An 18,738-nucleotide genomic window follows, 5' to 3' on the forward strand; every position below is an offset into this window, starting at 1 on the left:
CCCCCGCTGCAACCACCTCCCCCAGCCGCGAGAGTCCCGCGGTTTCCCACCTAGTCATTTGTTTTTGTTTGTAAAAGGTGTCTCCGGATCACAATTTTCTCACAACTTCTCGCCAGAGTTGCAACTCCTCACCCGAAGCTCTTCCCCACCCACTCCTTCTCGCGTCCTGGCGCCGCGCCTCCGGTTTCCCCGCCCCCATCAGGAAACCGCCCGAATCAACTTTCCAAGAGAGCACAGCGGGAGATCGACACTCGTGTCTCCCAGACACCCTGCCGGGTGGACTTTGGTTGGACTGGGGGAGGAGGCACCAAGAGACGGGGGGGGGGGGGGTAGATTAAGCTGCCAAGCGCCCCCTACCTCTCCAAAGACTCGAACTGTGCCGGGGGCAATTTCCAGGCCAAAGGAGCAAGAAGAGGAGGGCTGTTGACACCTACTGAATTGCAGAGCCAGTGTACCTGGACCTCCCAAGCTACAAGACCCAGTTACACTCTAATCCCAACCAGGCTTTCTCTGCCCCACCCCCACCCTCCCACGGAACTCTGGCCTCCTCCGCACCTTCTTTCATTCCCTGACACTGAAACCGACGCCTTACCAAACCTGGAAGGGGCCAGGACATCTCGCTGCCATCGCCGGTACCGCGCGGGGCTACCGCCACTGATCCTCTAAACGCGGTCTCCCCGCACTCTCCCCGGCCGGGGGGGAAAATGCAGAATGGTTTACAGAGGGACCGCGAGGCGCTGATTGGTCGCAGTTCGCCGTGACGTCGGCGGGCGCTGCATTAAGGCGAGGGGGCTTCCAGGGCTCAGCCAACAGCCAGGAACAGTGACCGAGCCGCTGGAGCTGGGAGAGACGCGCCGAAGACTGAGCCAGAAGACCAGAGACCTAGGGACGCGCGCTGGGAGAGAGCCAACAAGAAACCCGCGGACCGGACAGCGATACCGGCGAGCCGCACCGAACTGTTCCAGCTGCTGGCCTTCCGTAGCCGCTGCACCAGGACATTACTCTAAAGCTCTCCAAGGCGCCCCCTCCCCTTGGCTCCTCCCTTTGAACCAGAAAAAGAAAAAGAGAGGAAAAAAGAAAGGAAGGATACTAGAAAGGAAAGCCAGATTTGCCACCACAACAAAAGGGGGGAGGGAAAAAAATCGAGAGACTGTGGGGTTGAAACGCAAGCCGCGGGAGCGTGGGCCGAGCGATGCGGGGCTGCGCGCCCAAGCGGCCGCGAGTTGTGACTGAAGCCAGGATGCGCGGCCAGGCACGGTGAAGAGCCAGATCACATTGCCTTCCCGAAAGAGTCCAGGCGCGGGGAGGGCCGCTGCGAGGACACGGAAGGCCGCCTGGCAGGCCAACGGCCGAGGTGACAGGGCTGGGGCGGTGGGGAGCGAGCGAGTGCGCCCGGCTGCGTCCGCCCGAAGTTGTCCCTTTTCATTTTTGACTGGCAAAAACACTCTCCAAAGGGGGGTGGGGACCTAAGCATCAACTACAATCAACAAATCTACCCAACCTGCCCTCTCTCCCATCCCTTGGTCTGCCCTCGACCCCTTCCCAGGCCCAGCGCGGTCGCCCAGACTGTCCCGACTCTCTGCAAGAAGCCGACAACGTAGGATCCAAAGCGTTCTACTCCTGTGTTCTTTTCTTTCCGTGTTTTTTTTTTTTAAGGGAAAAACCCGGTGGTGGGCGGTCTGGCACGCACACACAACCTGCCTTCATACTTCGAGAAAAGCAGATGCACTTTGACTTCTGACAGCTCTACCTCAAGCCGGAGAGAACCCAGCGTCGCTTTCTTGAATCCCGAGCTCTTGCTGTCTTTCTTTTAACCGGTTTCAATTTTATTTATTTCCGTCCCGCCCCCTTTCTCGGTGACCTTCACTCCTTCTCCGGCTTTGGGCAGAAGAGCCGCTTTCTTGTCCGCTGGAGACTGATTTTCCTCGCCCGGTGAGCTGAGGTGGCGCTGCTCCAGCCCCGCGGCCCTGGGATTCCCGGGCTGCCCCCTACCAGCCTGGTCTCTCCCCTTTTGATTTGCTGGTGCGGTTTTTTTTGCTTGCCCGACTTGAGCGGGTTTTTTCTTTTTGGAGGCGCTGGGAAGCTCAGGCTGGTTGTCTTCAGGAGTCATCTCCTCGATTCTATTTGCCCCATCGATCGGAGCCTCACCGGACCAAACCAAAGACCATGGTGCACTGTGCGGGCTGCAAAAGGCCCATCCTGGACCGTTTCCTCTTGAACGTGCTGGACAGGGCCTGGCACGTCAAGTGCGTCCAGTGCTGTGAATGTAAATGCAACCTGACCGAGAAGTGCTTCTCCCGGGAAGGCAAGCTCTACTGTAAAAACGACTTCTTCCGGTGAGTACTTTCCTCCCGCGCCTCTGCTGCTCCCTCCCCACGGGCCCTTCCTGGCCGGCTTCGGATCAGAGGTCAGCGTGGCCGCATTAGGAGCTGCCTTTTCTCTCGGGCAGCCAAGTCCCTCTGGCTTCTACCTCTTAGGAAGTTGGGATGCCGAGATATCTGTCCTACTTGGTACTGGAAAGTGTGGTCCGTGTTTGGCTGCAGGTGCCTAGAAAAGAAAGGGTCTGAGCCGACTTCAGCTCAGAAGCCCCTCCACATCATTGGAGAGGTACAGCAGCCTCGGGGTTGCAGCTCCAGCTCGCCTTTCCCGAACCGAAGCTCTCCTGCAACCAACCGCCTTTTCCGGGCCTCCCAGATAGCTGCTCCTTCAAGTTGAGCTCAGAAGCTCCGGCTTTATTCCAGCCACTGACTTTTCCTTCTCCGAGAGGTCTTTTCCAAACTAGAGTCTCGGTGGTCGGGGTGGAAAAAAGCCGCAATAAAGAGCCCGCCCTTGAGGCCAATTCTGTATGCCTGGGGTCTCCCTAAACATTGATTGGCCTATAAGCGTAGACCTGGGAGAACGGTACCGTGCTGGCCTTGGCCCAGTGCCCAGCGCCGGCTCCTCTTCGCGGCCTTTCCAGCCGATTCCCCATCAGGAAGGCCACCTTCTGGCGAACACGCGGCTCATTAGAGCCGGGAAAAATTCTCCTCTGTTTACCATTTTGCTTATATTTTTTAAAACTGATTATTTGCCACAATCAAAGCTGAACTGGGAAGAATGACCTCAAATGTATATTGTATTTTCCACTGGTTTGAAATCCCACACTTTATTCCGCTATTTTGGTTTGTTTTGTGAGGACTGATCAAATCTGGGAAAGAGTTTGAAGCCACCGGGCCTCCTTAGCCCGAAGGACCAGGAAGCGCAGTCCCCAGTGACGATTCGGGACGTGCGGCTCCTGTTTGTAGAGGACCTGTGAAGCTAAGGGAGGTGCGAGCTGCTTTTGTGGAAAGGCTGAGCTTTGGGGCTTCGGCAGACTGCTCGGGTTTTTACTCTACAAGGGCTAGATCCGTGCCGGAGAAGCGCTAGCCCCACCGGCTTGCGGGGCTCTCAGAGCCTGACTAGCGGCTAAGCTCAGCGGGACTCCTGAAGCCCGCTCAACCTGGCCGCGACTCCCGCTAGCGCCAATCTGCCAGGCTTTTGCGCACGAACGTGGCAAATGCCCAGCTACAGCCACCAAGGCTCTCTCAGAGTCAGTGTTTGTTTACTCGGAGCGGGATCGGACTTTGCCAACCCGCGCCTGTGCTCAGGTCTTTTTGTGGTGAAAGCAAGGCAAAGCTAGCAGTATAGAGCGGGACCTTTCTGCGGAGCTCTTAGCTCGAATTTGACTTCTCTGAATCTAATCGGAAAATGTGTGCTCGGTTTCCCTTCTGCCCTTGTAGCCACTTGGAAACCTTTTCTCAGGACACTTTTTTCCCCTGGGGCATGAGGTTAGAGGTTAGGGGCAGTTTGGGCCGTTAACACTGACCGAATGTTTTCCCTCCCTTTTCCCTGATGTCCCGCGATCTCTCCTGCCTCCTCTTATGTTTAATAAATTTTTATATTCATTCTCTCTCCTTCTTCCTCTGGCGGCTTTTATTTCACCCTGTCTGCTGTACTTCTCTCTCATCTCCGCACACCCTACGCAGATGTTTCGGTACCAAATGTGCGGGGTGTGCGCAGGGCATATCTCCAAGCGATCTGGTGCGGAGAGCGCGAAGCAAAGTCTTTCACCTCAACTGCTTCACGTGCATGATGTGTAACAAGCAGCTTTCCACCGGCGAGGAGCTCTACATCATCGACGAGAACAAGTTCGTTTGTAAAGAGGATTACCTGAGTAACAGCAGTGTCGCCAAAGAGAACAGCCTCCACTCTGGTGAGACCAGGATTCCTAACTGGCTAGAGGGTGGGTATCGGGGAGGAAAGAAAGGACCCTGCTCATCACTCCTTTTTCTCTTCCCAGCCACCACAGGTAGTGACCCTAGTTTATCTCCAGATTCCCAAGACCCATCGCAGGACGATGCCAAGGACTCGGAAAGTGCCAACGTGTCAGACAAGGAAGGTGGGAGCAATGAAAATGATGACCAGAACCTAGGTGCCAAGCGCAGAGGACCCCGAACCACCATCAAAGCCAAGCAGTTGGAGACGTTGAAGGCAGCCTTTGCAGCTACACCCAAGCCTACACGCCATATCCGTGAGCAACTGGCCCAGGAGACTGGCCTCAACATGCGGGTCATCCAGGTCAGAACCCTGGTTGGCCACTCTGTTCCCCAAAGGCTCACATGGCCACTAAGGGAACCTAGGCTGAGCCTGGGAGAGCCCAGAGTTTTGGGGGTAGGAGAAGTGAATGGGACTAGGAAAAGGCTGACCTGATACATTGGAATATGAGAAAAAAGCCCCACAGAGGTGACAGTGGCTAATGGGACAAATGGGACGGGAGTGACTCGAGAGTGCGCCATACAGCTGGAGGAAAACACAATGTCCAACAGCACAGTGGCAACAGCTAAAGTCCATCTTTCTGTACACAGCTTATCCCTTTCTTGCCCTTGTTAAGGAGCAGAGAGGTGGCTCTGGGGTCCAGAGTCATTCAGTTCCTCTCGGTTCTGTACAATAAGCTCTCCCTCTATTTCCCCAACCCCAAATTTGTGCGTTTTGAGCCCCAGTTAGAAAACCGCCAGAGCAGAGGCTTGTCCTCCCCAAGGAGGTGGGGTGCCCAGGATTGAAGGAGAGATAGTTTGGTGGGAAGCCGGTTCCGCCTAGATGCAGCCTGATGTAGGATGGGGAGGCTAAGCCTTCTGCAGATAGCTGGGCCACTGCATTGGGAAGATGCTAAACTAGAGTGTGTCTGGGATACCAGGAGTCTGGCCCTGCCTGTACTGTGTGTCTAATCCGAAGTGCCTAGAGGCCAGGTGAGGGTGTGGGTGGATGCGCCTGTCCAAGTGTTAGAAGGGCAGCCTCTGGGAGGTTGTGTGAACCTGTGCTCATGAATATGGGTTTGTGTGCCTGTCACTATTGGAGAGAGGCTATGTCTAAGTATGTTTGGCACATCGAGATTTTGTGTGGGTGTGAAAAGAAGATTGTGGGTTTTGGTGTCACTACCCTTGGGAAACAATCAGCAGAAAGCTTTCTGTATCTCTGTCACTACATGATATGGGGGTAGGGACTAACAAGAGACCCTGAAAGGGAAGCTGTGTATATGACACTATTTTGAAGAGGTCCAGTGTCTATGATCCCTAAGATAATATAATGCTAAGCGTGTGATTGCTGGATATAGTGGGACTACAAAATCAGACAAGGCAGTAATCTGCTCAGCTCCCTTCTTGGGAATCCTGCACACCTACCCTTGGCCTGGTACTATTCATTCAGAGACCGCCACCACACACACACACACACACATTCACACACACCTAGTGGCAGTGGAGGAATGAGTGACTGGGCCCCCGTTGCACACCCGGCTGGCCAGTGGGGTCTCCGGGGTCTCATCCTGTGCCTGTGTACTTCAGGTCTGGTTCCAGAATCGACGTTCCAAGGAGCGGAGGATGAAACAGCTGAGCGCGCTGGGCGCGCGGCGCCACGCCTTTTTCCGCAGTCCCCGCCGGATGCGGCCACTGGTGGACCGCCTGGAGCCCGGCGAACTCATCCCCAACGGCCCCTTCTCCTTTTACGGAGGTGAGTGTGGCCGAGCGGCAAGCGGGCCTAGGCTGAGCCGGCTTCGCTGGAAGCGGGTGGCAGCGCGGGAAGTACCGCTTGCCTTCTGTTGAGGGGTAGGGGCAAAGACCCGGAGCAAGTTAGGGGAGGTGGCTGAAGTCCCAGCTCCGGTGAGAAAAGGGTCCCAGGAAGGGAGAAGCTCTGAGTTTTATGCCAAGTCTCCTCTCCTGCTCTGGTGCCTCTCGAACAGCCAGTTCCCCCGAGCTGCCCTGAGATGCCCGCAGCCAGGTCTTTCCTGCCCTGTGGTCTCACAAGACCCAGGGTTGTGCTTTGACACCTCCTTTCTGGTCGGCAGATTACCAGAGCGAGTACTATGGTCCCGGGGGCAACTACGACTTCTTCCCGCAAGGACCGCCGTCCTCGCAGGCCCAGACGCCAGTGGACCTACCCTTTGTGCCATCATCTGGGCCTTCGGGGACGCCGCTGGGAGGTCTGGACCACCCGCTGCCTGGCCACCACCCTTCCAGCGAGGCACAGCGATTCACCGACATCTTGGCACATCCCCCAGGGGACTCGCCCAGTCCTGAGCCCAGCCTGCCCGGGCCTCTCCACTCCATGTCAGCGGAGGTCTTCGGACCCAGTCCACCCTTCTCATCTCTGTCCGTCAATGGCGGGGCCAGCTACGGGAACCACCTGTCCCATCCTCCTGAAATGAACGAGGCAGCCGTGTGGTAGCGGGGCCTCGTATGGGCCACGGGATCTCGTGGTTGTACAGAGACTACAGAGACGAACTTTTATTTAAGAAAAAAAAATAGGAAAAAAAAACATATAAAAAGCAAGCCTCCTGCTCCTCTTCCTCCAGCCTCGGGGACCATTCTCACTATGGGGGAGACTGGACGGCAAAGGGGGTCCAAAATAGGATCCAAATCCGCCTCACGGTAGAGCTGGGATATCCACACACTGGCTGGCAAAACGCAGAACTGGGGCTCCTGAAGGGGAATTCTCAGCTATCCTCAACCTTCAACCTGAGTCTGGATCCGTGGACAGACTCCACCGGCAGCGGCTCCTCTGGCTAGCTGGAAGACGACTTTGACAGCTGCAGCCTTGAACAGTCCTGGGCAATGCCGGGAGCCTGGGGAGGGAAACCTAGAGGCCCGCTCAGCCGGGTGAGGGAGGAAAAGCTGTCGGGTCTTTCCAGTCAAGAGGGTCCTAGTTCTGGGAGATCTTAGTGTTGTCTCAGAGTTCAGCGACGACAACAAACTCTTAATAGCTTCAGAAACACCGACCTGCTGTGCATCAGGTGGGACTATATATATTTTTTGTCTATCTGGGTTTTTGATTTTTGTTTTTGCCAAAATTTCAAAATTTTAATGTAAAGCTCTCAATTCTTCTACCTTCACAAATCTCTCTCTCTCTCTCTCTCTCTCTCTCTCTCTCTCTCTCTCTCTCTCTCCACACACAACACACACACACACACACACAAAACACACACACACACCCGTCTCTCCACAGAATGGTCTCCAGCCACACCTCTCAGTAAAATGACTTGAACATCACCTCTACAAAAAAAGTACTCTACCTTCACATGAAAGTTTAAAAAAAAAAAGAGAGACTATTGAACTAAAAAACAGTCAACTGTTTACGTATAATGTTAAATTCAGGAGTTCAGTGTTTTACTAATATATCCTGTTTTGAAACCTCTTGTTCAAAAACAAAATGTTTTGAACAATCAACCAAAATTGTTCTTTTTCTTTTCCTGTAGATGTTCTGACAGATTTGCAGGGCTTGCGGCTCACTGTGCTAGTATGTAAAAAGGTGTTGTTTACACGAGGCAAAGGAAAAACATGATATTCCAGACAGTTGCCAAATAGAATAAATTATAGCACAAATACTGTAATGGTGCCTGGCACCAGCAACTTGAGAAAGTGTTAAAAAAAAGTGTTACAAGGTTTAAAAAAACATCTTTGCTAATTTTTAGTCCTGTTGAACATTCATGAAATTGTTAATATGACTTATATAGACCCACACAGGTTTTATTTTTGTGTCTTTAAAATAAAAGTCCAAAATATTTAAATTTTATGGTCAAATATGCAGTCAGCAGCTGCTACTTGTTCCTTTATATATTAAATTTCTCATATGTCTTTTATTGTTCTATAAACCTAAGCTTGTGTGACCTCCAGTGCATATTAGACCATTCACTGTATGAAAGAAAACATGTTGAATAAATTTGTGAGTTTTTAATAAAAATAGAAAACCTGATGTTTAGATAACTGGTGTGGCATCCCATGTTTTCAGCGATTGGAGGGAAGTCCCAAGGGCGCGCTGAGCAGACCCTCAGAAGTCAGTAGGGAGGGAGACAAGACTGGGGTGATGCTTTCACCTTGGCTCTGGCTGAAACCCTTCACCAAGCTCTCTTCTTTGCCTCTCGCTGTTATTAAATACAGATTTGCATTCTGTGGGTTTAACTGATAAAGTGATTTGCTGATAAGTTAATATAGAATTGGAAATGGAAATCAAATCCACAGCTAAAAGAGAGCGAATGATGCGGGTCTGAGATTAGGTGAGAGAGCCTGCACCCCCTTCTCCTCCCTGCACTTGCAAAGCCAGGCTTGGGAATGTCACATACCTGTAAATAGATAGTTAGACCTGGTCTTTTTCAGCTTCAATTCATTTTCCATAGATAATCCTGCTTTCTAATTTGGTGAGTTGAAAGATAACCTAACGTGAATATAAAGTATAACTAGCAATGAAATACTTTAATCCCTTTCACAGAACTGATACGGAATTGTTATTGGATGGTATTTACTACATTTGAAGTTTTCCAAAAGGAAAACTATTTTGTCTGGCATAGGATACGTATTAAGTTTCTGCAGAAGATGAACAAAAATAACTAATATAGAAATCAAATTGCAACTGAGAGTTAAGTTGCCAATAGATATAGGGTCTTGAGAATAGTTCAATCCCATCCAAACCTCCAATAGAAATGGAAGAAATGTGAATGTTTCTCCTATGAAATACTAATGTGTAGGTGTATGAGAGTTTTATTATCAGGGTCCCAGGGTTTCTTTATCATATTGCCTAGATTTCAGTCTGGATCATATCTTATTTTTTTAAATCATTTTTACATTAAATTATATGCAATTTCCAGTACCATTTCCTTATTTTGTAAGACAGAGCCAAGTTTATCTTTCCTGCAGAGAAGGCTTTAGAGTAAGCAATATTTCATTGCACCCCTTCGATGGCTTATCTAACTAATAACTATCAGGGAGGAATCTGGCTGTCTTCTTTCAGAAATAAAAATTTATGAAATACAAGGGAGACTTTGGAAACTCCTAGCCGCTGCATACAGCACATTTTCTTCATATGCAATCACTGGGTCTGCGTGTTTTCCCCGTTTAGCATTTATATGCATTAAACCACAGCTAACATTCATTATAGCCACCACCCTGGAACCCTCCCCCTTAAAACCATTCATTTAACTGAACGTATGCTCATCAGGAAGTGGCATTTTCCTATCAAGGGTACTAAATTATTTAGCAGCTTTACTGCGCTATCGGAGTATTTGATAAGAAATGCTTTAAGAGTTGAGCAGGCGGCATAGATTCAATTCTTGTGACTCCGTGCCAGTGGTCTTTTCCCTTGGCGGGTCTTTGTGAAACCCAGCGAAGACGGGAACAAGTGGTGATGCTCAGTGGTCTAATCTGGAACTGAGAGGGCTTGGGGAGGAAGAGAACAGGTAGTGGCTGGGTTGCATTCACAAATGCTGCCCACCTCTGGCCCAAGGGCACAGGGAACCATTCCTGGAGAGACTGCCAGGAAGGAGGGAAATGCCCTTTGGTCCCCTATCACCCCTTCCTATCTGAGAGCGAAGCCTCCTCACAGCTAAATTTGGCAAGCCCTTTTCTTCCTCAAGCCAGCTTAAAGCCCCCACTACTGTGCTTCCAGGGATCTGTAATTAGGGTTCCAGTCTGAGGGGGCTGCCATCTAAGCTGAGGAGGGACTTAAAGCTCCCCTACTCAACTTCTCCTGGTGTAAGGGCAGGCAAGAAGGCAGTGGAGAACCGGGACAGGCCCTTTCAGGGGTCTGGAACCCAAGGCTGATGTTGTTTAGGAAGACAGATAGGTCAGAATCTGGTTTCTGGAAACTTGAAACTGGCGGGTTTTGACCATCGGAGCGATGGCTAATTTAGTTACCTCTGCCTATGGGTGGCTATTCCTGCCACTTTGCAGCCCAGCCAGAGGGAGGTGAATCCTAAACCCTTTCTGTCTTTTTTCCAGAGGACAGATTGCTCACCTTTATGCTCCTCTCAGCTCAGCCCATCTGCTCTCCATTGGTTGACATTTCTTGAGGAAGCTGTACTGCCCTTTACTGGCCCCTCCCACAACCCACCCTCCATCTCCAATCCCACTCTACCCTAGTCTGAAGCCTTTCAGCCACTTCTCAAGAAACCAGAATGCAACCAGGGTAGGGGCCCCAGAACATTTGGGTGGTCTCTCCCTTGCCCTGTGCCTCAACTTCACTCAGTTGCACCGTAAACTCCACCGTTCTTTCTCCTTCACTCCTCTCCAGGAAGAAGATTCCTGGGGCAGAAAAGCAGGGGAAGCAGTTTTGTGGAGCTTAGGGTATGTCTGGCAAGAGTAAAGAGCTCTTGACTCCTTCCTAAAAATGTCCCCGGTTAGGGACAGCCAAGACAGGAGAGGGAGGGCTGGTAAAAGGCCTATGGCACCTTATGATCCTGTTTGCTCAGTTCAACTGGCCACAAATAGGCCAGCAGAGTGTCCTGTATGCGGAACAGTTTCAAGATGGTCTCTGTCCTGCTTCCCTTTCCACCTAGCTCTTCCCTCCTTACCTTTAAGGGCAGGTTCTTAGTGCCTGAAATAGCAAGGGAAGAGGATGGGGGGTGTAATTTACTAAACGTGGGGTGGGAGAACACTTCTGTTCCTTATGCCCAAGGCAATGGCAACTTGTAGAGGACAGAGGGGCACACTTTTGCTATGGAGGCTCTGACATAGGCACATGCCAGAAATCACAGAGGGCACACTTAAAAACAAGCAAGCCCTCTAACTACTCAGTAATACAAAGATTTTCTTTGCCTGGGTCTTTGTCTGGTCTGACATTCTTTGCCCTCCATGTCTGAAAGACTTTAAGACAGTCTCTGTTTCTCTTTTGTAGCCCTGGTCTTCTTCACTCAAGAGCCACTTAGGAAGGAGGCATGGGAGGGGAGCTACACTAAAGGAGTAGTCTCTTCTAGCCGGAATCTGAGGGTCTCTGCAGACTCTGAGTCAGGGACTGTCTTCCTGTGGCTTCCACTGGGGAGCTACCAGATACATACCTATATTGATCTGCTTTGGGATCCAATTGGCCTGGAGCATACTTACAAAATGGTACTGAGCTAGGGATCTAGAAATGGAAGAGTTCCTACTTAGCATGCACAAAACTCTGGGTTCAGTCCCTAGCACTGAATAAACAGGGTGTAGTGGCACAGGCCTATAATCTCCCTTGATTAAGGTATTCAAGGTCATCTTCAGCTACTTAGCCAGTTGGAAGCCAGCTTGGGCTAGAGACTCTGTATCCATGGACAAACAGGAACGAGGTACAGTCACAGTGTACTACTGTGTATTACTCATGTTTTTTTTTGTTTGTTTGGTTTTTTTTTTTGAGACAGGGTTTCTCTGTGTAGTCTTGGCTGTCCTGGAACTTGCTCTGTAGATCAGGTTGGCCTCAAACTCAAGAGAGCTGCCTGCCTCCACTTCCCACTGCTGGGATTAAAAGCCTCACTACCACCAGGCCTACTCATGTCTTTTTTTTTTTTTTTTTTTTTTTTGGATTTTTCAAGACAGGGTTTCTCCGTAGCTTTTGGTTCCTGTCCTGGAACTAGCTCTTGTAGACCAGGCTGGCCTCGAACTCACAGAGATCCGCCTGCCTCTGCCTCCCGAGTGCTGGGATTAAAGGCGTGCGCCACCACCGCCCGGCTTTACTCATGTCTTTTTTATTGAATGGCAGCTTTTCTGTTTACAGAAGATCTTAAGTCTTCACGGAAGACCTCCAACATATCAGCATAGGACGCTTTATGCTCAAATTTGTCATTCCTCATTGCAGTTCTTGTGTCCTGCCCAGAAGGCTGGTCACTGTGTGGAGACTCATCCTGTATTTCATCTAGCAGGGCCTGCCACGCAGTGGGCAGTCAAGGAACGGTCTATGAAGGGAAGAGAATGTAAAGTGATTGCGTATCTTCATGGGTCTGGGTGCAATTAAATTTATATCATTAAGGTCTGTATGTTTTGAGTCTAAGCATTTAATGTTAGAACCGAGTGAAGGGTCTCTCGTCTGCATTTGTTCTTCAGTTTCCGGGTCTGAGTCACTCCATCTTAGAACAGTAAAGCTATTAATATTGAGGAACGTGTAGTAGAGGAATTCTAACCGCTTGCCCCCTTTTGCCTGCCCAGGAAAGGGGGTACGGTCTTGATTTGTGGTACAACCATAGCGATCCCTAATTATACCTAAATAAAGATAAAGATCGCACTTGGCCGCACATTTACACAGGCAGGCCTCTCAGATCCTGGCTGCTCAGAGTTGGAAGATGTGTGCCTGGCTCCTCCACATTGTGGAAAACCCTGTTTGGAATCCCTGTCTGTGCTTGCTCGAGTACCTGAGGTTTGAGAGGCTTATCCTTTACTCCTTTCACAAATCAGCCAGCCATCAGGAGCCACGAGTACTTTACGCGCTTCCTTCCTAAACCAACCTCGCACAAAGCTCGAGGCATTATTTTGTGCTTAGGGGTCCCTGGAAGCTTGAAACGCAACCAACGGCCCTCGCCAGAGGCGGTCACGTGCCCCTGCGCGCTCCCGCGCCTCGCGCCGCGCGGGCCTGGTCTCCGGCGCACGCGCGTTAGGCCGGCTGCGCTCCCGCCCAGGTTTCGCGGGCCTGCGTCTCCAACCTAGCAACGCCTGTGGTGACGCGAAGCCCCGCCCCTCCGGCGCGCGCCTCCCGGAAGTTGCCTATCCGGGAGCTGAGCGCCGGCCCCGAAGGTTTCTGCTTGTCGTGTGGAGTAGTGTCCGGCGGGAGCGCCCGGGCAGAAACGTCGGGCTGGGGCTCGGGGCTGCACGTTCACCAGCGCAGCGACGACTGTGACCTGGTGACCATGGCGGGGTCGCAGCCCTTGGCTCTGCAGCTGGAACAGTTGTTGAATCCGAGACCGCGTGAGGCGGATCCTGAGGCCGACCCGGAGGAGGGTGAGGCCTGACTGGGGCCGACCACGTGCGGAGCTGTGGGCCGGGGCGGGCCGCTGGCCCTCGAGTCTGCCCTTCTTCCCTTTGCGCTGAGGAAAATTGTGTCTCGGGAGGGTTGACCCCTGGAGGGGTGGAGGGTGACACCTGCTGTGAACGTGCAGACCAGACTTGGGGGAGGCGGGGCGAGCACACGGACTCTGGCTGGGAGTAGCTGCAGGGAGCTACTGGCAGCCCACTGGCAGTTACTTAGGATGCCCTTCTCTGGTATTACCTTAGAAAGGAGAAGGAAGTCTGATGAGTTTCAGGTTTTTGTGTGTTTAAAGTTGACCGCCTCTAAAAACTTGCTTCGAAAAGGAAAAAAGTAGGATTCTCTGGTGCTGTTTAAGTAATGGTAGGTCTTAAGACATTTGCCCACGTTCTGATGACACATTGAGTCTCCTTAAGCCTGTTCTGAGACTAGCTGGGAGTAATTGTGCTTTAGGCTTGAGTCAGAGTTGTGAGGAAGGTATAATAAAAGAGATTAGGAGTCGTGGTGTAGGAATAGCAGGTGAGGAAATGGGTTTGTTTAAGCCAGGGTCAGTGAGGACAACTGGAGGGGTGGGACTGAGTGACTATAAACTTGTTGGCTGAGGAAGAATTAAGTTCCGTGGGCATGTGGCTGACATAGTTGGGGCCCTGAATTTAATTTTCAAAACCTTTAAAGAAAAAAAAAAACAAAAACACTATGGAAAAGGAGGAATCAGGCTAGATTTATAGAGTCAAGGCGTAGGAACAATCTACTAGTAGATGAAGGGAGGTAGCTTTCTATTCAGAAACAGACATCAATATGATAGTCATCTCCCTAGAGAGCAGAAATAAATTCCCTATTCCTGTAAGTTAGTGGAAATTGTATAGAGGACACTTAATGAATTGAAGGCAGGGCATATAACCCAGTTGGTAAGAGTACTCACCTAGCACAGAAAGGTGGCGTGTGGAGTTGAAATTGTTTAATTGAGTTCCTATTAAAGATTTTTTTTTTAACCTAAGATTCTATTTTCCTCCTTCCCCACAGCCACTAGAGCCAGAGTGATTGACAGGTTTGATGAAGGGGAAGAGGAGGAAGGTGATCTGGCAGTGAGCAGCATTAGAAAACTGGCATCCTCCCTCTTGGACACAGACAAGAGGTATTCTGGCAAGACCACTTCTAGGAAAGCTTGGAAAGAAGACCACTGGGAGCAGACTCTGCCAGGGTCCTCTGGTGAGTAGACAAACACGAAACTCTTCTTGCTGTTTCATTTATGGATGCCTTCTGGAAGTCAGTGTGTCTCTGCTCATTTTAGGAGAGACCATTGATTTGGTATTAGGAAGGGCCTTCGAGGTCACCACTTCACTTTAAGAGAATCCTAAAGCCCAGTGAGGCATGCTCCTGTTATTTCAGAACTAGGGGAGACTGAAGCAGGAGGATCAGAGTTCAAGACTGGCTACATAGTTCTGTACTAGCATATGCTACACCTGAGACCTAGTCTCAGAAGAACAAAAAAAAAAAAAACGAAACCTAAAACTCAGAAGAGTTACCAAGGTCAGATTAATGGCTCACCCTAATATGAGTGAAAAAAATGGGCAAGACATCCTAGGGATTGGCAGGGCTGTGTGTTAAAAGGCAGGTGGTGGCGCACACCTTTAATCCCAGCACTCAGGAGGCAGAGACAGGCCGATCTTTGTGAGTTTGAGACCAGCCAGGTCTACAGAGGAAGTTCCAGGACAGGCTCCAAAGCTACAGAGAAACCCTGTCTTGAAAACCAAAAAGAAAAAGTTGGATGTATGTGTTGCTTTTATATCTTGACCCTTTTTGTTTTTAAGTCTTACATTGAGACTCTGTGTATTAGTTATGAAACTGACCTTTTATCATTGTAAAAAGTAACAATGCTTCTGTCTTTCCTGAGAAAGAATTAGGATGTGAGTTTATAGTTTTAAGCAGTAGTAAGTTTCTCAAGATGGAATAAGTCTCCAGATATGGATATTGAGAAGATGCCATATGTTTTCTTTTAGGGAGTTCATGTTGAGATTGAGTTTTCACTGTGTGTCAGCCGCTGTAGTTAGCTCTTTAAGTTCTGAGAGCCTGGGACAAAGAGCCACCAAAATATTACCATAAAGTCTGGAGAGATAGTCCAGTGATTAAGAGCACTTGTTCTTTGGGGACCCAGGTTAGATTCCCAGCACCCACATGGAGACTCAGAACCATCCATGACTCCAGTTCCTCTGTAGGCACTAGAGATGAACATGGAGGCAAAATGCTTAGACGTAAGTAAATCTTTAAAAAGTAAAAATAGTACATCATTATCATTTGACTCTTTACAGTAGCCCGAGAAGTTGATAATTATTTATTCTCATTTTACAAATAAGAAAGTAAAGGGCTAATTGGTTAAGTAAAAGTGATACAGCTGCTAAGTAGAAGAGCCAGAATTTACATGAAAGCAGGCTGATTCTAATATCTCTGCTGTGTTGTATGGAAATTTCTTAATTTGAGAAGTGATTAAACTTAAAGGGTTCTACTGGTTTTTCACTTAACTTCTGTATTTTTAATTTTGACAGCCTATCTGAGGCTTTTTAAATTTGTGTGTTGTATTTATTTTCCCTTGAGGCAGTGTCTTGAATGGTCTGGGGTTACATGCTTTTTATTTCAGTACTTGGGAGGCAGAGGCACATGAATCTCTGAGTTCAAGACCAGTCTGGTCTTCCTAGCAAGTTCCAGCCACAGTAAGACCCTGTCTCCAAAAATCAAAAACAAGCAAACAAGAAAATTGGGACAGAGGGGCTGGAGAGATGACTCAGAAATTAATAGCACTGGTTGTTGTAACAGAGGTCCTGAGTTCAATTTCCAGAAACCACATGGTGGTTCACAACCATCTATAATGAGATCTGGTGTCCTGGCATACATGCAGGTAGAACACTGCATACATAATAAATACATAAAATCTTAAAAAAAAAATTAGGACAGAGGCTTACTATGTTCCTCTGGTTAGTCTTGAACATCGTATATACTGTACTACCATATTCAGCAAGTTAAGGCTTATTTCTTGAAAGAAGTACCAAAGACTTAATGTTTTCATAAACTCTTTATTTTACTTGGTTAAAGTTTCAACTCTTTCCCATAGACAACAGGACTGGTCCTGATTTTCTGGTAATCCTTTAGGTTCATGTACCTCCACTTTGCTACTTCCTTTTGTTCAGTCTCTAGTTCTTTTCCTTACCTCCTCTCAGTTTGATGAGCTCTTTCTTATGCTTCATAAGTAAATTTATAATATCTCCACATAAATCATCTCTAATCTCTAATCTTTTTTGGAAGGTCAGGTGGTTCTTTCTTTTAGGGAAGATGGGGATTGGAGTGTGGGGAGGATGAGAAAGGAACTTATTATTGTAGTATGACGCAGTATGTAGCCAAAGCTGGCCTTGAACTTGCTTTGACTCTCCTGCCTGGCTTCCAAATACCAGGATTACAGGTGTGTGTTAGTTTGGTACCTTTTCTATATACTATCTACTGATGATGTTGGAATGTATTATTGGCATGCCTTTCTAACACTCCCATAAGACAGCTTCTCTCCACAGGTATCCTAGTTTCATTTCTTTTGCTATGATAAAAATACTTTGGCAGAAAACAATGTAGGGAAGAATTGAGTTTATTTCAGTTTACATTTCTGGATTTTAGTTCATCGTAGCAGGAACATCTCAGTGACAGGAGCTGGAAGTAGCTGGTCATATCATGTCCAGATCAAGAGCAAAGAGGACGAATGCATCTTTACTTGCCTGCTGTCAGCTAGTTTTCTGTTTTTCCTGTCTTACACTGTTAGAACCCTCTGCATAGGTGCTGCCTACAATGGATTAGGTCTTTCTACATTAATTAACAATCAAAATAATCTCTTTAGACATGTCTACAGATCAACCTGGTCTACATAATTCGTCATTAAAGACTTTCTTCCCAGAGCTGGACATGATGGTGCATGCTTCTTTAATACCTGCACTCAGGAAACAGAGGCAAATGAGTATCTGAGTTTGAGGTCGGCTTGTCTACCAGAAATAAATAGTGAGATGCTATACCCCTTACCAAAAAAGACTTTCTTCTCAGGTGAGCTTAGGTTGTGTCAAATTGTATCAAATTGACAGTTAAAACTAACCAGTACAATCTATCCCTTGTCAATTTAACGTATAGACACATCACTTTAAGCCATAACTTTCTACGTGTTGTCCCCAAAGTCTCATATTAATACTATAAAATATAATCCAACTTCAAAAAAACCTTCAAAATCTTTAAAAGTCCAAAGTATCTTAACTCTGGTCTTCTATAATAAAATAAACAAGTTACATACTTACCAGCACAGCAGCTATTAAAGCCCTCTTTTAGTCTTGATAGCTAACACATGATAGGTGTTTGATTATTTGTATGCATTTGGAATAGCTAATGATAATTATTTTTTCAGATATAGCTGTGGGAAGACTGGTCTAACTCCCAAACACCAGCTGAAATGTTTTATTTATTTGTTTTTCTGAGACAAGGTTTACTGTGTAGCCCTGGCTTGTCTAGTGCTCATTATATAAACCAAGTTAGACTTGAACTCAAGCAGTCCTCCTGCCTCAACTTCCTGGGTACTGAGATTATAGTCATGAGCCACCATGGCTGGCATGAAGTTTTTTCAAAGCACTTTTTATTTTTTCCTGTAATTATATTTTTTGTGTCTGTCTTCACTATATTTTTTTAGATTGAACTCATGTTCTGTTTGTCTTTATTTCCCCTTAGCATTTTAGAAATAGTACATATATAGTAAATGTTTGTTCAGTTGAATAGAGCAAATAACATGTTTACTTTCATAGTAGATACTACAGTTCATTAATTGAAATGAAAGATGTGGCCCTAGTATTTTTCTATAGGTAAACCCCATTCCCCCTTTTTTTTTCTTTATGATTTAGACGAAGAAATATCTGATGAAGAAGAATCTGAAGATGGGGATTCAGTGGGCCTGGGCCTGGAAGAATCTGAGGAGGAAGAGGAGGCGGAGGAGCTAAGTGCTACTGAGGAAGAGGATGCTGACAATGATTTGAAGATCAGTCTGACTCAGAAGAAGGACAGAGGGCATTCTGCAGAAATGCCAGGCTTCAGTTTCCAGGGCATTAGTGATTTTGAGAAATTTACGGAAGGAATGGATGACCTTGGGAGCAGTGAGGAGGAGGAAGAAGAAGAGAGTGGCATGGAAGAAGGAGATGTGGAGGAAAACTTAGAAGATGAGAGGGAAGAAGACAGGAACAGTGAAGATGACGGTGTGGTGATGACTTTCTCCAGTGTCAAAGTTTCTGAGGAAGTGGAGAAAGGAAGAGCTGTGAAGAATCAGATAGGTGCGTATGCTTTTGCTACTTGCTTGTTTTTTTTTAGAGTTTCTATGTTAATCTGCTTTTTGATTTTGGTTGTTCTGTTTCTCCAGTACCCCTTCTGATTAGTCTGTGACATACCTCACTTTACCCAGAAGCCTGCACCCTA

The 18,738-nt window shown here is 48.2% G+C and overlaps 2 protein-coding genes across 3 annotated transcripts in view; both read left to right on the forward strand.

Annotated features, from left to right (window-relative positions):
• The first annotated feature begins 874 nt into the window (after positions 1-874).
• Positions 875-8,263, forward strand: Lhx1 (LIM homeobox 1). 2 transcript variants are annotated; one of them, XM_041665258.1, is made up of 6 exons: positions 875-1,354; positions 1,657-2,336; positions 4,005-4,231; positions 4,319-4,596; positions 5,859-6,024; positions 6,359-8,263. In XM_041665258.1, the coding sequence occupies exons 2-6, from the start codon at positions 2,167-2,169 to the stop codon at positions 6,736-6,738; spliced, it is 1,221 nt and encodes a 406-aa protein (XP_041521192.1). In that variant the 5' UTR covers positions 875-1,354; positions 1,657-2,166; the 3' UTR covers positions 6,739-8,263. The 2 variants fall into 2 exon arrangements, with proteins under 2 accessions (XP_041521192.1, XP_041521191.1); XM_041665257.1 differs by having other exon boundaries at positions 875-2,336.
• Positions 8,264-12,997: 4,734 nt separating this feature from the next.
• The window catches only part of Aatf (apoptosis antagonizing transcription factor), a 105,582-nt gene continuing 99,841 nt past the window's right edge, over positions 12,998-18,738 (forward strand). The window contains exons 1-3 of the mRNA XM_041664873.1: positions 12,998-13,235; positions 14,284-14,469; positions 18,174-18,596. Coding sequence (XP_041520807.1) covers positions 13,145-13,235; positions 14,284-14,469; positions 18,174-18,596 — 700 coding nt within the window. The 5' untranslated portion in view covers positions 12,998-13,144. The remainder of the gene's footprint in view (positions 13,236-14,283; positions 14,470-18,173; positions 18,597-18,738) is intronic.

The sequence above is a fragment of the Microtus oregoni genome, unplaced genomic scaffold, assembly GCF_018167655.1.
Source record: "Microtus oregoni isolate MIOR12 unplaced genomic scaffold, Mior012 000015F_ref0000493, whole genome shotgun sequence".
NCBI classification, from domain to species: Eukaryota; Metazoa; Chordata; class Mammalia; order Rodentia; family Cricetidae; genus Microtus; species Microtus oregoni.

What these genes read in the sequence shown, in the direction of transcription:
- Lhx1 (XM_041665257.1), top strand. Translation starts at nt 2,167, where the DNA reads ATGGTGCACTGTGCGGGCTGCAAAAGGCCCATCCTGGACCGTTTCCTC. An exon ending in AGAGAACAGCCTCCACTCTG is followed by an intron (nt 4,232 to 4,318) that starts GTGAGACCAGGA and finishes TTCTCTTCCCAG; the next exon opens with CCACCACAGGTAGTGACCCT. An exon ending in CCCCTTCTCCTTTTACGGAG is followed by an intron (nt 6,025 to 6,358) that starts GTGAGTGTGGCC and finishes TCTGGTCGGCAG; the next exon opens with ATTACCAGAGCGAGTACTAT.